Source organism: Acinonyx jubatus, chromosome E4, assembly GCF_027475565.1.
Source record: "Acinonyx jubatus isolate Ajub_Pintada_27869175 chromosome E4, VMU_Ajub_asm_v1.0, whole genome shotgun sequence".
NCBI classification, from domain to species: Eukaryota; Metazoa; Chordata; class Mammalia; order Carnivora; family Felidae; genus Acinonyx; species Acinonyx jubatus.
In genome coordinates, this window is record NC_069395.1 from 63,266,144 (window position 1) to 63,283,453 (window position 17,310).

General features: G+C 50.7%; 1 protein-coding gene across 1 annotated transcript; it reads right to left on the reverse strand.

The window, feature by feature from the left end:
* Positions 1-509: 509 nt before the first annotated feature.
* On the reverse strand, positions 510-1,920 carry CE4H1orf202 (chromosome E4 C1orf202 homolog). Its single transcript, XM_053209266.1, has one exon. It carries the CDS (start codon positions 1,899-1,901, stop codon positions 1,551-1,553), a length of 351 nt encoding a protein of 116 aa, XP_053065241.1. The 5' UTR covers positions 1,902-1,920; the 3' UTR covers positions 510-1,550.
* Between the last annotated feature and the right edge of the window lie 15,390 nt (positions 1,921-17,310).

The following is a 17,310-nucleotide window of genomic DNA, read 5'->3' on the forward strand; positions in this document are numbered from 1 at the left end:
CTCCCCACAGAACCGCTTTTAAATCAGGCATCCTGGGATCCCGGTCTCATCAGCTACAGACAAGACAACAGCACTGATTTCCTTCTAAGGATGAAGGCTGGCTACACAGCTTACTGGCTTTTCTCGTGGAAGCGCGCCCCCTACCACACACCTGAGGAATAACTTAGGGGGTCCGGGGCAATGGCAGGAATGGGGAGGTTAGCAAAGGGGCAAAATGCACCTAACCACAATTACAGACAGTAGCCCCCCCCCCCACTTCAGCAGCACCCACATCAAAGCAGAGAAGCTTCTAGGCCCCTCGCTCTGGGTTTCTGGCTTGCTGTTGAAAGGGCAGTTTGGGCAGGTGGGGGCAGCAGGGAGGACCGTAGGTGTGGGCAGTGGTCTCTGGGAACAGCCCCAGGAGAGGCAAGCTTAATAAGCACCCTGACTGTGGATGCCCTTTCAGAGGCCTTCCAGCACTTTCCCTTCTAGTATCTTACTTTCATCCTCCCATGCTTGTGGAGGCCGCGTATCATTAGCAGGTTTTTATTGATGAGGAAAAAGGAAGAAATTATAGACCCACCCAGGAGTCTCCCGGATTCCTCTCCCTTTCCTCTTTCATCTCCCATCACTAGTTTTCAAACTCCCTGCATGCAAACCCCAAACCTTGGTTTTCGTGTCGGTTTACAGAAGCTCACAAATGCCTGTAAACAAAAAAAAATAAAAGAGTTTGAGCACGTCCATGCGGGGTGAAGAGCTCAGCAATCCGTTTAAAACAAAAATGGGGCGCCTGGGTGGCTCAGTCTACAGACTCTTGATCAGGTCTTGAGTTCAACGTTCTGAGTTCAAGCCCTGCCTTGGACTCCGTGCTAGTCGTGAAGCCTACTTAAAAACAAACGAAACCTTTTTTTTTTTTTTTTTTTTTTAATCCCCCAAGGGCTGTGACTTCTGCGGCTCTCACCCCTTCCCAGGGGTTGTCCAGGCCCAGAAGGCGCAACACGGGGTGCGGGACCCCAGGAGGTTGTGGGGTCCCTGGAGGGTGCAGGGGGTGGTGTAACTCCCCTGGTGGGTGCAGAGCTCCGGGAAGGTGCAGGGCCCCAGGGGGATAGGAGGTCCCTGGAGGGTGCGAGGTCCCCAGGGTGAAGGGGGTGGGGGTGGGGGACATACTGCTAGGCCCCTGGAGGGTGCAAGGCTCCAAGAAGGTATTGAACCCCAGAGGGATACGAGGTCCCAGGAGGGTGCGGGGCCCCCAGGGCGGGGGCGGGATGGCGAGCCCCCCCCCCCCCGAGGTTGCGTGGCCCCTGCGGCGCCTCCCTGGCTTTCCTTCGCCTCGAGGCCCGAGGCCCTGCGGCCTAGGAACGGCGCGCTGACCCGAAACCTTTTCGTCCCCGAAAACGCGTGCGAGGACGCCAGGTGGCAGGCGCCCGGCCCCAAAGACCCCGCGTTCTCTCATTCCCGTGGCGTCGGGTTTATTGTCATTCCTCGCCTTTTGTCCATCACAACCGAACCAAAGCTGTGGGCGCACGGGGCGGTCCGGGGTGGGGGTGGGTATCCTGGCGGCCGCCCGCGGCCTAGTCTCGGCTGGTCGCGCGCTCCAGCGCCAGCAGCGGGATCTCCTCCAGCCGCTCGGGCCGCTCCCCGCACCGCAGGTAGCGCCGCCTCCAGGCCGCCAGCCGCTGCAGCAGCCTCTGCACGCGCGGATGGGCCCACAGGCCGCGCTCCGAGACCGCCCGGCCGCGCGCGCGCTTGGCCTTCCTGCGCCAGCCGCGGGCCGCGCCGCGCCGGAACAGCCGCCTCCAGCACCAGCAGCCCGCGCCGCCGTCGTCCGCGTCCCCGCGCTTCAGGCGCGCCGACCCCTCCGCCGGCCCGTGCTGCGCGCCCCCGCCACCGCGCCGGGGCCACCCGGGCCGCGCGTCCTCCATGCTGCCCGGCCTCCGCGCTCCCACGGGCCCCTCTCGGCGAATGGGTCCTTTCCGCCGCCTCCCGGGCGTCGCCGCGGCCTGCCCTCGGGCTCCGGTTGCCAGGGGAACCCGAACGCTGACCCCACAATGCCCGGCCCGGCGGTCCTCGTCCCGGGGCCGAGCGCGCGGCCCACCCTCAGCACCTGACGAGACCCCGGAGACCCAGCTAAGCCCCCGGTCCTCGAATAGGTCGGCGGGCCAGGCTGTGTGCTGATTCCCGAACTGGCCTTAGTCTGGCGGGAAGGGATCTAGGACGTGCCCGGGGTCCATCTGGCCCCCCGCTGACTCCCACCTTAAGCATCTGCACGACCCCCACTGGATCCGGGCTCCATGTCAGTCCCTAGGGGCTTGTCATCTGGGGGGTGTGGGGCCTGGTTTCAGGTGTTCTGTACTTTTCCGCCAGTAGGGAACCAGAGTTGCAGGAGAGATCTCAAAACCTGATTTTCTTCATCCGACCTCTTTCTCGCGGAATTATGATTGATTTTTTGCAATGTTTTTTTTTTTCCACGAATTTTTGTGGAAAAATTGAAAACACAAATGCAGCAAAGAAAACATCTTTTCTCCTGCTTCTGTAATATCATTTTTGCACTTGTCAGTTTCTCAAATTCAAGCAAGGAAAAGTTAAAATAACTCCCCCCTGTTGTGCTTATTATTTCTAAGCACTTCACCCAACATTCTGTACATCTCTCTCTCTCTCTCTCCTTCTCTCTCTCTCCCTCTCTCTCTCTCTATTTGTAGCCCACTGACAAGTGAGCAAGCTCAGATATATCTGCCTGAGTTTGAATTCTGGCTCCAACATTTTCCGGCTTGAACTTTCGGCAAGTTACTTAACCTCTCAGTGCCTCCCCTTACCCATCTGTGAAGCTGAGGAAATAGCAATCCTACCTCTGTGTGTGTGTGGGGGGGGGGGGGGGGGTTGAATTAAATGAGCACTTAGTATACACTGGGCACATGGCACATGAGTAAATTATGACTATGCAATCCTGACAGCAACTCAAGTGAAGCGGTGCCCAAGTGAATATTCCCCGCTGTGCTGATTGAGAAAGTAAAGCCTAAAGAGGTAAAATCATTTATCTGGGGTAAAATAGCTTGTAAGTTAAGGCAAATGATTTGCACCCCAGATTCTTTGAGCCCCAAGATATCAAATGACCATACTGTTGAGTATTCAACTAGTCACTTTAGTGGTACAGTGTCCCTCCTTCTGGTGTACCCACCCTCCAACGACCACAGCCAATAGGTAAGGGCTGGCATTTAATGTTTGCATAGACTCTGGGTGCAGAAAACAGGAGGAAAAAAAAAAAAAAAAACAACCCACCAGCTGTCCAGTCCTTATTTCTAGCGACTTTATGAATTCACAGTCATCTGGGCAGAAGCCTTTTTGGTTCCTGTCGCCCCTGAGCAGACGCTAACAGTGGCCTTCGTTCACTCCCTCCCGTCCCGCACAGAGCCCCCCTGAAAGACCCGTTCCCCTGTAAGAACTACTTTGTTTAATTTGCTCCTTCTCCAGTGTTCCAAGGCTGCCTCCTCCTTGTGTTCAGGCTGTCTGTGCTTCCTGCCGGCCTTGACCGGTGCACAAGGTAAATCCTGGCTGACAGATTTGGCTTGTAAAGAAAGGAGTGCATCATGGGGCACCTGGGTGACTCCGTCAGTTAGGCGTCTGACTTAGACTCAGGTCTTGATCTTGCGGTTTGTGAGTTCCAGCCCACATCGGGCTCTGTGTTGGCAGTGCGGAGCCTGCTTGGGATTGTCTCTTTCCCGCTCTCTCTGCCCCTCCCCACTCGCTTAATTAAACTTTAAAAAACAGCAACAACAACCTGAGAGGTGATGAGGAACTGTCTCACAACAGCCCCCAGCCAGCTGGAGGCAAGTGGGAAATGTTCTGGCAGCTCCGACCAAGCCCCCCGTGCCCTCCTGTTCTGGAAGGATTGCTGGAATGTTCCGTCAAGACTTAGATTCGGCTGCAATTCTTGGCTGGCTTCTGTGGCCTCTGTGGATACACACAAGGTGGTCAGGGCACCTGCACAAACCAGTTCAGAAGCTTCCTGAATCTTCTTCTGGCTGTTATGGACTAAGCTGCGTCCCCCGAAAATCCCTGTGTTGAAGTCCTAAGCCCTAAAGCCTCCGAACGTGGAGATGGGGCCCAAAGAGGTCATTTAGATGAGGTCGTGAGGGCGGGTCCTAATCCAATATGGCTGGTGTCCTCCTAAGAAGAATGGGACACCGACGGACACGCAGGGAAGACACAGGGCAAGGTGGCCATCGTACAAGCCAAGGCGAGAGGTCTCAGAAGAAACCAAACGTGCCAACACCTTGATTTTGGCCTCTCAGGCTGCAGTATTGTGAGAAGATAACATGTCTGATGTTGAAGCCATGCAGTGTGGCATTTAATCATGGCGGCCTTGGCTAACGAAAACACGGGCTCGCTGGCTTTGCCTCCCATTTCATTTTGCCTTAAACCCCTCCTCTTCCTAGGTCATTCTGCTCTCAAAGCACCAGGAAGCACTTCCTAAAGCTAAGGCTCCGCCACTCCCACGTGGACGCTCTCTGTGAGGCTCCGACCAGGCCTGTGCATCGTCAGGCCACCGGGAAGGGCTGGGCGGTCGCAGACAGAGCCTCAGGCCTGGCTTGGAGATTGGGGTTTTCAGATACCTGCTTGGGCTAACCCTGGGTCCAGGGTTGCCAGATAAAATCCAGATCACCCAGTTGACCCTGAATTTCATATCAACAACAAATAATCTTTTATTATAAGTATATCCTATTTATTGCATAGGCATGCTTATAGTATAAATCAACGGGTCATTTGTGTTTTTTTTTTTTAAGTTTATTTATTTTGAGGGAGAGAGTGAGTGGGGGAGGGGTAGAGAGAGAAGGAGACAGAGAATCCCAAGCTTGAACTTGGCTTGAGTTAGACACAGGGCTCGAACTCACAAACCGTGAGATCATGACCTGAGCCCAGATCAAGAGTCAGACACTCAACTGACTGAGCCACCCAGGTGCTCCTTAACTGGTCTTTTGTATTTTTATTTGCTACCCTACCAGGGTCTTGAGGAGAGTCAAAGGCACCCTTCATAAAGGCACCCTGGGGCAGTGTCCCTCCAGATCCCTCAGGAGATCTTCAAAACTGGCCAAAGGCTGGAGCAGTGTCCACGTTCCCCGACCTCAAGCAGAAGCTTCTCATGCCGCCGTGTCCTAACCCAGGTACCCAGAATAGCCCCAGAGACCTGGAGTCTCCAGAGTTAAGAAGAGCTCACGTTATAAAAATAATGGGGTGCGAGAACCCCCTTTCTTCGCTCCAGGATTTTGACGGAGTGACAGAAGATTAGGACCGAAGATTTGGTACCCCCCCCCCCAAATCCAGGGGGGGAAAGGATAGCGCAATTAAGAGCATAGGCTTTGGGGTCGTACTGACTTGAGAGAATTGGCAAAATGGTGTTGAGCACGTAGGGACCAGTCTCTACATCATGTCTCAGCAGAGCATGAGAGTACCCTTCCTACCTGTCGTCATGGTGACAAGCGATGAGACAGGCACGTAGGGCCTTAGTCAGTGCCTGACCCAAAGCCCGTGCTTGGTAAATGGAGCCCGGTGTCCTGAAATTTTCTCCACTTTGGCCAGTTTACATCTCCCGCTCCCAACGCTCCCCGGCACGTACAGGTCTCCTCACGGGTGTCCCGACGGTGCCTTCGTTTCTGAAGCTCTAGGGCCAATGACAAGCTCTGTGCACTCAAATTCCTGGAAACTTTCCCAGGAAGATTTGGGATGCAGAGATGTGACGGGGAAGAAAACAGATGGACTTGGTTCTCCTGAGGTATGAACAGCGAAAGGTCAGGTAGGGGAGAGCACGCACCGCGCCAAGAGGCCCCAGCCCAGGAGGCCTCTTCCTCCCATCTCCAGCCAGCTCCCCCGCATCGCACGCCCGCCGGCTACGCAGCCAGGAACAGGTGGACAGCGCCGGCTGAGCCCTAGGGCTACGGGATTAAGCCAGCACTCGGTTCCATCAAGGCTGAGCCAGTGACATCATCCCTATATATGAAAGGTGACATATTTGTAAGCGGAGACATGAAGCGGGGCCATGAGATCACCCAGGCCAACACCTGCCGTTGCCCAAATAACTGGGCCAGAAGTGAAGTGTGGAATTTGAACAAAACAGAGCAGATTTTGCCACTTCTCGTTCTGGATATTGCCCTCATTCTAATACAGAAATTCGCAAGGTGACCATTGCAAAATTGTTCTTTATTGTAAGAACCAAATGTTTCCCCTAGATATTTTGAGATAAAATTTGGATAAAGTAAATGCATCCTAGGGAAAGCTGGTTCCCATGTTAGGAAAGCAAACTCTGTATCCAAGGACACTGGATAATTACACCCCTGAATGTTTGTGTGCTATTACAGTGACTACGAGGGAACTAGGTTCTCTCCCCTTTACTGTGTGTAAGTGGATCTTACCCTAGCATGTCAAGGCTACTGAAATGTTAGTGCTACCTCAGCGTCCGACAAGGCTTCCCCTTAGAAGACCCCCAAACCATGGCCTATGGAAATCCAAAGCATTCTCCCCCCACCCAAGATTTCTGCAAATTCTTTGTCTCCAAATTCCTCTCTCTGTACATGTACACCTTTCTCTCTGACTGTCACAAAACCCCTTTCACAAAACTTTCACAAAACCACTTGAAACATGGGACATCTGAAATTCATAGACTTTCATGGAAATCTTAGAGAGGGAAATGAAGGGGCTTACATTGTAAAAATACAAAGGACTTCCCAAAGAACAGTATCATGGTTCTCCAGGTGTCCACCTCTGTGGGGCCTCCCTGCCCAAGCCCAGCCTTCTCCCTCCTCCTGGCTTTGTTCAACCTTGCCACTCTCTCCTCTCCACGTCTCTTTCCCCTCCTTCAAAGGAGAGAGAAAAACAATCCTCTGCCTTGTTCATGGCAAAGAAGTTTTCCTTTTTCTACTGATATATTGATGCCTGGGGACAAATGACTTCAAAATCTTACCTACCTCAATCAGCTTGATATTGTCCTTAAAGACAGATATTTCCACCAAAGAGAATACCTTTTCACCTCATTACATGAATTACATTTCTATTGTTATAATGTAAACCTTTGTAACTTCCCTGTGGGGTCAGAGGTGGTGAGTGGATAAGTGAAGAAGGAGGATGAATACTACTGAGTCAGTATCATCTCTATCACCAATCATCACCATCACTGTCATCATCATTACCATCATCATCATCACCACCATCACCACCATTATCAACTTCACTATCAAAATCACCACATCACCATCATCACCACCACCACCATCATCACCACCACCATCACCATCAACATCACCATCATCACCGCCATCACCACCATCACCATCATCATCACCATCATCGCCGCCATCACCACCATCACCATCATCATCACCATCATCACCATCACCACCATCACCATCATCACCACCACCATCATCATCACCACCACCATCACCATCATCATCACCATCATCACCACCATCACCACCATCATCATCACCATCATCACCATCACCACCATCACCACCATCACCATCATCACCACCACCATCATCATCACCACCACCATCACCACCACCATCATCATCACCATCATCACCATCACCACCATCACCATCATCATCACCATCATCACCATCACCACCATCACCATCATCACCACCACCATCATCATCACCACCACCATCACCAGCACCATCATCATCACCATCATCACCATCACCACCATCACCATCATCATCACCATCATCACCATCATCACCATCACCACCATCACCACCACCATCATCATCACCACCATCACCACCATCACCATCATCATCACCATCATCACCACCATCACCACCATCACCATCATCATCACCATCATCACCATCACCACCATCACCATCATCACCACCACCATCATCATCACCACCACCATCACCATCATCATCACCATCATCACCACCATCACCATCACCACCATCACCACCACCATCATCATCACCACCACCATCACCATCACCATCATCATCACCATCATCACCGCCATCACCACCATCACCATCATCATCATCACCATCATCACCATCATTACCATCACCACCATCATTATCATGCATTGGCTCTGGCTGTACTATAAGGGCATAGCATTCATGATAACACTTCAGCCTCACGACAGTGTATGAGGCAGATAGAAAGAGCATCACATTTTACAGGTAAGGTCACTGAAGTGTAAATTGCTGTTGAAGGCACTACGGCACTATAGGTAAGCAGAGACAAGAGGCCAAGGCAGGAAAATCTTGCAGATATGATTCCTGCCTTAGGAACTGACTAGGAATTTGACCGCCCTCCTGGGTGGAAAACCAGGAACTACCAGGAAGGAGTAGAGGGGTGCTGGAAGATTTGAACCAGGCAACGATATACGATATTTATGAGAGAAGAAGCTTTTGTGTTGTTCTTGGAGAAGGTCAAGATGCAGTTAGATGTTGCCTTGTGTTGGGAAGTAGCAAGGCCTTTGGCCTCTTGGAGAAAGGGAGCTGGAAGAAAAGGGCCCAAGGCAAAGCTGCAAGGGGTTTCTGGGGATAGAATAGAGTTGTCTTAAACCAGATTGTGAAAAGGGACCAGCTCTATTTGCTCTTTACTCACATTAGCTATTGTAGGGTCAGTGACCTAAAGTTTGTAATCATAATTTTGTAGACTCTTGAGTTCTGTCTGTGGCTTATTAATTTCAGTTTTTTTGCTGTCTTTATAAAGTTCTCCTAGACAATGCCAGCCTACTTTATTTTTAATAAGGAAGATAAAGAGGAGATTTTTTTAAATAGTTACTGGGACCAAGTTTTAAATGCTAATTATGTACAACATATATCTGAGCAAGGGAATGACTAAGGAAATCCAGAAAGAGTTTCCAAAGGAAAGGTGGAATTCAGAGAGAAGGGGTCTGGGACACTGACGCAGCCACACTCTGCCACCCTCTGCCCTGAGTTCTCCACTCAAAACTTTGACGTTGAAGCAACCAAACACAATGAGTAAATCTTGTAAGGCTATGATTTAAATAAATCAACTGTAAGAGGGGAAATTTGAACATGGGCTTTAGATGGCATTAAGGAATTTTTGTTTATTTGATTAGGTGTTAGAGTGGCATTACAATTTTCCAAGGTGAGGGGAGCCTGGGTGGCTCAGTCGGTTTAAGCGTCCAGCTCTTGATTTCGACTCGGGTCGTGATATCACAGTTCATGGGACCGAGCCCTAAGTTAGGCTCTGTGCTTAGTGGGGAGGCTGCTTGGGATCCTCTCTCTCTCTCTCTCTCTCTCTCTGCTTCTCCCCAACTCCCTTGAGCACATGTGCTCTCTCGCTCTCTCTCTCTCGGAATAAAACTTTTAAAAAACATTACAGGGCACCTGGGTGACTCAGTTGGTTAAGCGTCTGACTTTGGTTTTGGCTCAAGTCATGATCTCGTGGTTTCGTGAGTTCAAGTCCCGCATCAGGCTCTGAGCCTGCTTGGGATTCTCTCTCTCCCTCTCTGCCCCTTCCCCACTGGTGTTGTCTCTGTGTCCCTCAAAATAAATAAACTTACATTTTTTTTAATAAAAAACATTGCAAAAAAAGTTTTAAGGTAAATACTGAAGGATTTAAGTGCAAAACTGGAGCTTACATTAAAATATCCAGGAAAAGGAGAGAGAGCATTAATGGGTAGATGAAACACATCTGACAAAATGTTGGTGATTTGTAAAGCCGAGGGGATGGGTCCATGGGGATTGTTATATTCCCTGTGGTTTTGCATATTTTTCCAAGAAAAAACTTTGGAGAGGCTGGCATAAAGAGTTTGTCACTGTGGGCCCTACTTAGTGTGATGGGAAACAGAGATAACTTTTCAGGTGATTTGAACAGATGTTTGAAACCACTGACCTCAATTATGAGCCCTTCCTGGGGCAAAGGGGATGTGCCTGGGACACTGACCCAGATCTCCACCTCATTTGGCCTAGCCCACAGCCCAGAGGAAATCTCAAGAGGCAAGATCTCAGAGGAGGGGAGTCTCCCCACATTTTTACCACAGAAGGGCCACGGGCCATGGAGGCCACACCAGCCTATTGGTAAATACTTCCCGGAACCCAAGGGATGATGTTCTCACTCTGGAATTTCTAAATCACAACATCCAAACGATGACCATAAAGTCAAGTTGCTTTCTCTTAGTGTCTCAGTTTCCACATCTGGAGAAAAACCTGAAATAACAAGATGGGGACAAACCAAATCTGCTCCCTGCCAGGGACAGCTGTGAGGCTCCAAGAGAGAGCCACGATTACGAGGCGACCAAACAGACACTAATTACAAGCCACACAAGCCCCGAGGTGCTCCCCCATCCTTGGCTCCAAAGCTTCGCGGCCAATGGCTGGTGGAGGAGTGTGAGTTCGCTGCATGATGCAGTCAGAAAGCCCTGAGGACTGGGCAGACATTCCAGGGGATTCCTGGCCCAGGATATTCCAGTCCAGTGGCCAGGATAGGCAGCGCATTCCAGTGTCGGCTTGGGCCAAAGGCTGCATTTATTTGGGCACATGTTTTATTTAAGGAAGCCCAAAACACGTGTTTTGGTCAACAAATTCCTTACTTCACACTCAATAGCCAGCGCGGCCTCCAGAGATAATTTGGGTGGGTAGCTCATGCTGTTTCTGTTTCCAGGCTGAAACCTCTGTGGTTCAAAGGCCCCAAAGATGTCAGGGCCGGATGCAGTTTTGGGACTCGCCCACCCTGTGGAGGTGTGGACACGTGGCAGGATATTGGGAGAGGCTGTCTTGGGTTGGCCCTGTTCTCCCAGCTTGGAGGGGAGCGGCTCTGCGTTCTTGGACGCCCGCCTGTCTGTCCGCTTCAGACCAGACAGCACCCAGGGAGATGGAGGGGCGCTTGCCCTGTCCACTCTTCCTCGTCTGACATCTGCCCTGCCCCCAGCCCTCATAGTCAATGACCCTGCTCCTCTCAGGCCACGGAGGCTCAAACCCAAACTGCATCACAGAACTGGTCTCCCCGCATGGGGTGCCTGGGTGGCTGAGTCGGTTGAGCGTCCGACTTCGGCTCAGGTCACGATCTCATGGTTCGTGGATTCGGGCCCCGCGTCGGGCTCTGTGCTGACAGCTCGGAGCCTGGAACCTGCTTCGGATTCTGTGTCTCCCTCTCTGCCTGCTCCTCCCCCACTCAGGCTCTGTCTCTCTCTCTCTCTCTCTCAAAAATAAATAAGCATTAAAATAAAAGAAAAAAAAAGAAAAAAGAAATGGTCTCCCCCCTCCAAGAACTGGAATCAGGATAGTTTCTGGTTAGATATGTGTGGGTGCCGGACCCAGAAAGTCATGTCGACTCACGCCAAGTTTTAAGTATAGGCAAAGGCGGACGTATGTATCCCTTCAGTGTATCCCCTTTCCAGCAAGATATACTCATTCTGTTGGACGGTACAGACTAAGAGTTTTCGACAGACACGTGGAGCAATTGCTCAAGGTCATACAGTAATGCCCAAGGACATCTAACTGGCATCTGGATTTCTCAAATCCAAAGGCAGCTCATACCCTATGAATGAGAACTGCTACCTCCTTGGGAAGACGCGGCTTCAATTGTACCCACGTAACGTGACTTAAGAGGTCTGGTGGGGCGATCGGCTCGGCAGCACTGTAACCCAAAAATCAAGAGGGGGTGAGGGAACGGGGCATCAAAACAGCCAGCATCCAGCAGAAAACGGCCAGCCCCCAAAATCACTGAACCCGGCACACCTTCCGAATTATGCATATTTTAGGCGATGAATGTAATCTTCAGCTCTATTTTTAGCGTTCCAATCCTCCACAAGCAATTGTGAGAACAGATAAAGCCTCGGTGACAGAATCTATTACGTGTGAACTGCTCACCCCGTGTCTCGGAGGCAGAAACACTACAGTTTCTCAGGTTACGCTTTGTTGGTTTTTTTTTTGTGTTTTTTTTTTTTCCTTTTGGAAGGTGACACAAAGAGATTTCTAAATTCTTCATAGTGGAATACTTACCCCTTTGTAACCGGAACGTTCCTCAAGGTCTGTAAACGAAATCACGAACCCTCGGGCCTTTTCAGACATAAAGTTGCTAGGAAGTCTGACAGGATAAATGGCTGGCTTTCCTTGACACCCAAATGGAAAAACCGTGGCCAGAATGGTGTTCGCGACACGATGTCGCGTTGGTGGCTTTGGTTCCCAATTCCTCTCTCCAGGCAGTGTGACAGCCTCGAGCAGATGAGTCATCTGGGGTGGCCTCAAACTCCGCACGACCAGGCTAGTCTGGAGCCATCAACACAGACCAGGGGGACACGATGAAAGCGGCCAACAAGGAGGCTAACCGAGGGGCCGAAGGAACGGAGGGGACACATGGCTATCGGGAGTAGGGCTGGAGAGACCCCCAGAGTGCGCCGTTCTGGGGCCCAGCCCTGCTTCGCCAGACCCTAAGGTCCTAGCGGCACTGGTCTGGGATAACGGCTGTGTATCTCATATGGAGGACTTATTTCCTTGAAGGTTATGAGAGCCACACTCCAGCACACTCAGCCACAGGCAGAACCCCCTGTGAGCTTCTCCAAGATGCCACTCGGTGGTCGACACCATTATTTGTAACCCCAGGGCCGCTCCCATGGGTCTAATTAAGAAAGCCGGGACCCTGATGAGGCCAAAGCCCGTGCCCCAGGCACCAGTCACCAGGGTCAACAGAGAAACTGATCCTGGGCAGCAGGTAGGAGGCGTCGTCTGCTCCTGCAAAAGCGAGTCCTGGTTCTGTCCCCGGCCAGGGACAAGTGTCTGCACTTTTCTGAGCCCCGGTTTCCTCCTCTGCAACCCCGGGGATCATAATAACATCATCTTCCAACGTGAACGAATTCAACGTGGAACATGAAAGTACTTCATTAAACGCCATAACACGTGGGACGTTACGAATTCATGAGGAAACCGAGGTTCTTTGTAATGCCTTCATCCCCAGCACATGGTCTTTTATGTACTTCATAAATATCCGAGGACAAGGGGGATTATTAGGATTAAAGTATGCCGATCCCCCTCCCCCACCACCAGCAGCTGACCCGGCAATGAAAGAGAAGGCAGGCCATGAAGCTTAGGGGAGAGAGAGTGCCCTCTACCCTCTGCTGGGGGCTGGAGGTTCCTGGGGGTGCTCCTCTGAGGTGTGCGGGAGCCAGGAGACCACCTGTCAGCCTTTTCCAGGTATCTGAAGCTTTCTTTCCTAAAAAAAAAAAAGCTAACAATCTAACCCAGGCTTTAGTTTCCAGACAATCAGCTTCCACTGAGCCCGTGTTTTGGCACTTCCTGGATGCATGAGTCGTATTTACTCTGCACAGAACAGCGCAGCTCAGACCCCAGCTGATGGGACCTCAGTGCGGGCTTCTTCCCCCGCTTCTGCCACGGGTCTCTTCTAAGAAGAATGTTTCTACGTACATGGAAAGGGAGATCACACAGGATCATAAAGGACACAAACCAAATCCTATAGTTTTACAGTTTATGCAAAGTAACATGTTTGCCTCATTATGAACATACTTTAATAGCAATATTGGGCAGCGGGTCTAATCTAACTATCAACACTGAGAAAGTGGTGACAATCGTGACGTTCCAAACAGCCGTAACGTGACAGAAAATGTCTTACGAGTGTTGTACTGGCGACAGAATCACAGGGACTGCTAATGGTTTGCGCCTGCCTTTCGGTTGGAGTTAGTAAACTTTCTGAGCCTGCAGACCTCCTGACACCTAGTCCCTAAGTTAAGAATTCTTTCTTTGGCGCAAATAGTGACAGGGTCTGAGTAACGGGAAGACACAGGACCAACTCAGTTATTATTTACTCACTGGGTCATTAGAAGCCTTGTCCAGGCGGAGCCACAGGGAGCCATGCTGGTGGCAGAGGCTAAAAAGGCACCTGTGACCCACATAGGGCCCACCTACTCAGAGAGGGGCTGCCCCTCACCTGTGCCCCTGTCCTTCACCCCCACGCCACCTGGACATCAACTCTGTCTTTCCTCTCACATTTGTCTTTTCATCTCCCCTCCCACTGCCCATCTGTCTGAACTGACCTCCTGGGCTCGAGGGACAGCTGGTCCCCCTCACCCTTCCAGTGTGACCTGTTCACCGCTATCAGGTGAGACTTCTTCATGGGGCTTCCCTGCGTCTCCCTTTCTGCCCAGAGACACCTGCTTTGACTGTCCCTTGTCACTGGTCCCAAAGCCACATCTCATTTTGGCTTTCGGGGCCCTTCACAATTTCAAAGTTATTTCTCTCTCTCTTTTTTAGTGTTTATTTATTTATTCTGAGAGAGAGAGCAAGAGCTGAGGAGGGGGCAGAGAAAGAGGGAGAGAGAGAGAATCCCAAGCAGCATCCGCGCTCTCAGCACAGAGCCTGACACGGGGCTCGAACTCTCAAACCGTGAGATCCTGACCAGAGCCGAGGCCAAGAGTCAGACGCTTAACAGACTGAGCCACCAGGTGCCCCTCGAGGTTGTTTCTCATCAGTTCTCAACAAGTGCCCAGTCTCCTTCTGGCTCAAGCACACACACACACACACACACACACACACTCAGGCTCACGCTCCTTGCCAGACTCACCACTCAGTTGAGGCCTGCGTCCTCCCCCTGAACCCTTCTCCTGTCACCATTCACTCACACCAAATCCTTCCTGTCCTACAAGAACCACCCCCCGTCCCTTCCCCCAGCTGAGTGCCACCGACCTAGCCCGTCTCTCAGTCCCCACTCATGATTTGGCGTTAAGTATCTCCTATGTCATGCACGTTGTCTCTCCAACTGGCCTCTCAATACCTTGAGGATAGGGAATCCTATCTTCTACACTCCCGTGGGCTCCCTGGGCCCAGACTAATGCAGAGCATACAGAGAATTCATGACATTTGGTCGAATTATCACAACATGGGAAAATGTTTATTTTATTAGATCTCTTTGTGGAAGCTCTGTACGTGTTTGGAAGAACGGCTTTGACGGGCTCCTCGAGGCCAAGAGTGAGGCCTCTGGAGGAATTCTCAATCAACAGAAGATGTTGTTTCAATTACTCCTGTAAGATCAGGAGAGTCATTCGTGGAGCTTCTGAGAAAGAGGGGAGGCAGAAGGGACATGGGGAATAAGACAGATTCTGTGCTGCATTATGATGAACCACTGCTACTCCAAAGCCTTCAGCAAAATTCTGTTAAAACTCACCAAATAGCTGGGACACATAGATTTCTGATGGATGGAAACCAGTGAGGGGGCCAAGTTTTACGCCAGGGGTGATGTGGGGCTTTACGACTTTATATGGGTGCCAGAGCCAGATGGACAGGGGGGCCTTGACCGGCAATTGGCTCATGTTCCCATAAATGACAGGCCAGTGCAGACGACTATCATGGTCACGCTCGTGATGGCACAGCAGCCCCAGATGTAGTCTCCCTCCTCCACTCGGCTACTGTCTATTTAAAGAAGTACCAAAGCGAAGGCCAAGCAAGGCCCTCAATATAGGACAGTCGCGAGTCTGTCTTTGATAAGACCCACGTGGAATGTGTTGCCTTGACTTGGGTTTGATGTTGAGATCACCTCAAGATCGGGTCAACCATCCATTCCATGAGCACACTTCCTTAGCTTGGATTCAGGGGGCCACGCCAGGCTTTCGGCCCTGTGTGTTCAGGGTGTAGGCGGGATTTTGCACTTACTGGTTCCATCACCTGTAAGTGTCCTCATTCAGGGAGGCATGAATTCTGCCACCTCAGCTCCTCCAGGAAAGGCACGTACAGTCCATGTCACCAACACTGTAATCCGAGAAAAAATACAATGGGAGAAACAGGCGTTTCATTTATAAGACGTGACAGAGACTAGATAAATACTCCACATACTCAATTCAAGTTCGTTACACAGACTTTGTTCATCACGTTACATAAAAATGTTGCAAAATCGAGTAGAGTATGTATTAGAGTTCTCTAGAGAAATAGAACCAATTACATATACATATATATGGGGGCGGGAGGGAGTCGGGAAGAAAGAGATTTATTATTTATTATAAGGGATTGACGCGTGTGATTACGGAGACAGTCAAGTCACAGGATTGCAGTCGGCAGGCTGGAGACCCAGGAGAGTTGATGATGTAAGTTCCAGCCCAAGACTGGCAGGCTGGACACCAGGAAGAGTGGGAGTCCAAATGCAGGAAAAGCTGAGTCTCAGCTCAAAGGCAGGAAGAGTTTCCTCTTAGCCTTTTTTGATGTATTCAGGCCTTCAACTGATGGGGCGGATTATCTGCTTCTCTCAGTCCCCCAATTCCAATGTTGATTTCATCCGGAAACATCCTCTCCGACGTACCCAGAAGAGTGGTTCACCAGATGTCCAGAAAATTCCGTGGCCCAGTCAAGGTGACATGTAAAAGTAACCATCACAGAGTACAACAAGGTATCTAATTATATCCGGTAAAAACACAGGCAAAGTGAATCAATTGTGTAATCAATTGTGTAAGTCAGAAGAGGGGTGGCTGGTTCCCGGTCTTTCCTGAATCAAACTTGGTTACATAGGTATCTCCTGTTGTGAAAATTTACTGGGCTATGCACTTGGGATCTATACCCTTTTCTGAATGTGCATTATGTTTCAATTCAACACACTTTAGCAATTTGTTTAAAGTCTATTTTATTTATTTTGAGGGAGACAGAGACAGCACAAGTGGGGGGGGGGGGTGGGTGGCTGCAGGGAGAGAAGGAGACAGAGAATCCCAAGCAGGCTCTGTATGGTCAGCTTAGAGCCTGACACTGGGCTCACACTCAGAAAACTGAGATCATGACCTGAGCCGAAACCAATGAGTCGGTTGCTTAACCAACTGAGGCACCGAGGTGTCCCTCGATTCAACGTATTTAACTTATTTTATCTTTTTAACTTTAAAAAAAATGTTTATTTTTGAGAGAGAGAGAGAGCACAAGTTGGGGAGGGGCAGAGACAGAGGGAGACACAGAATCCGAAGCAGGCTCCAAGCTCTGAGCTGTCAGCACAGAGCCCAGCACAGGGCTCGAACCCACGAACCACGAGATCATGACCAAAGACCGAAGTTGGACGCCCAACTGACTGAGCCACTCAGGCGCCCCTCAATTCAACATAGTTTAACAGGCGGGCAGGAAGCAAGGGGGGAGGGGGGTTTTGTGAGTATCTATCCTACTGGAAACATCTACTGAAATGTCTTAGAAGATAATCCTGCTATAAATTCCTCCCAAAAAACTGTGTTTCCTTGGCTCCTATCTTTCAGTCTCTCAAAATGCCTGGCTTGGGAGCAGAATGATACGGCCCCTGTTTTGATTCCCTTACACGAAAGCCCACTTACATCGAGTTGCATCTTTTGTGCCTTACATGGGGCCCCAACATCTGGCCCCAACCAGGGGA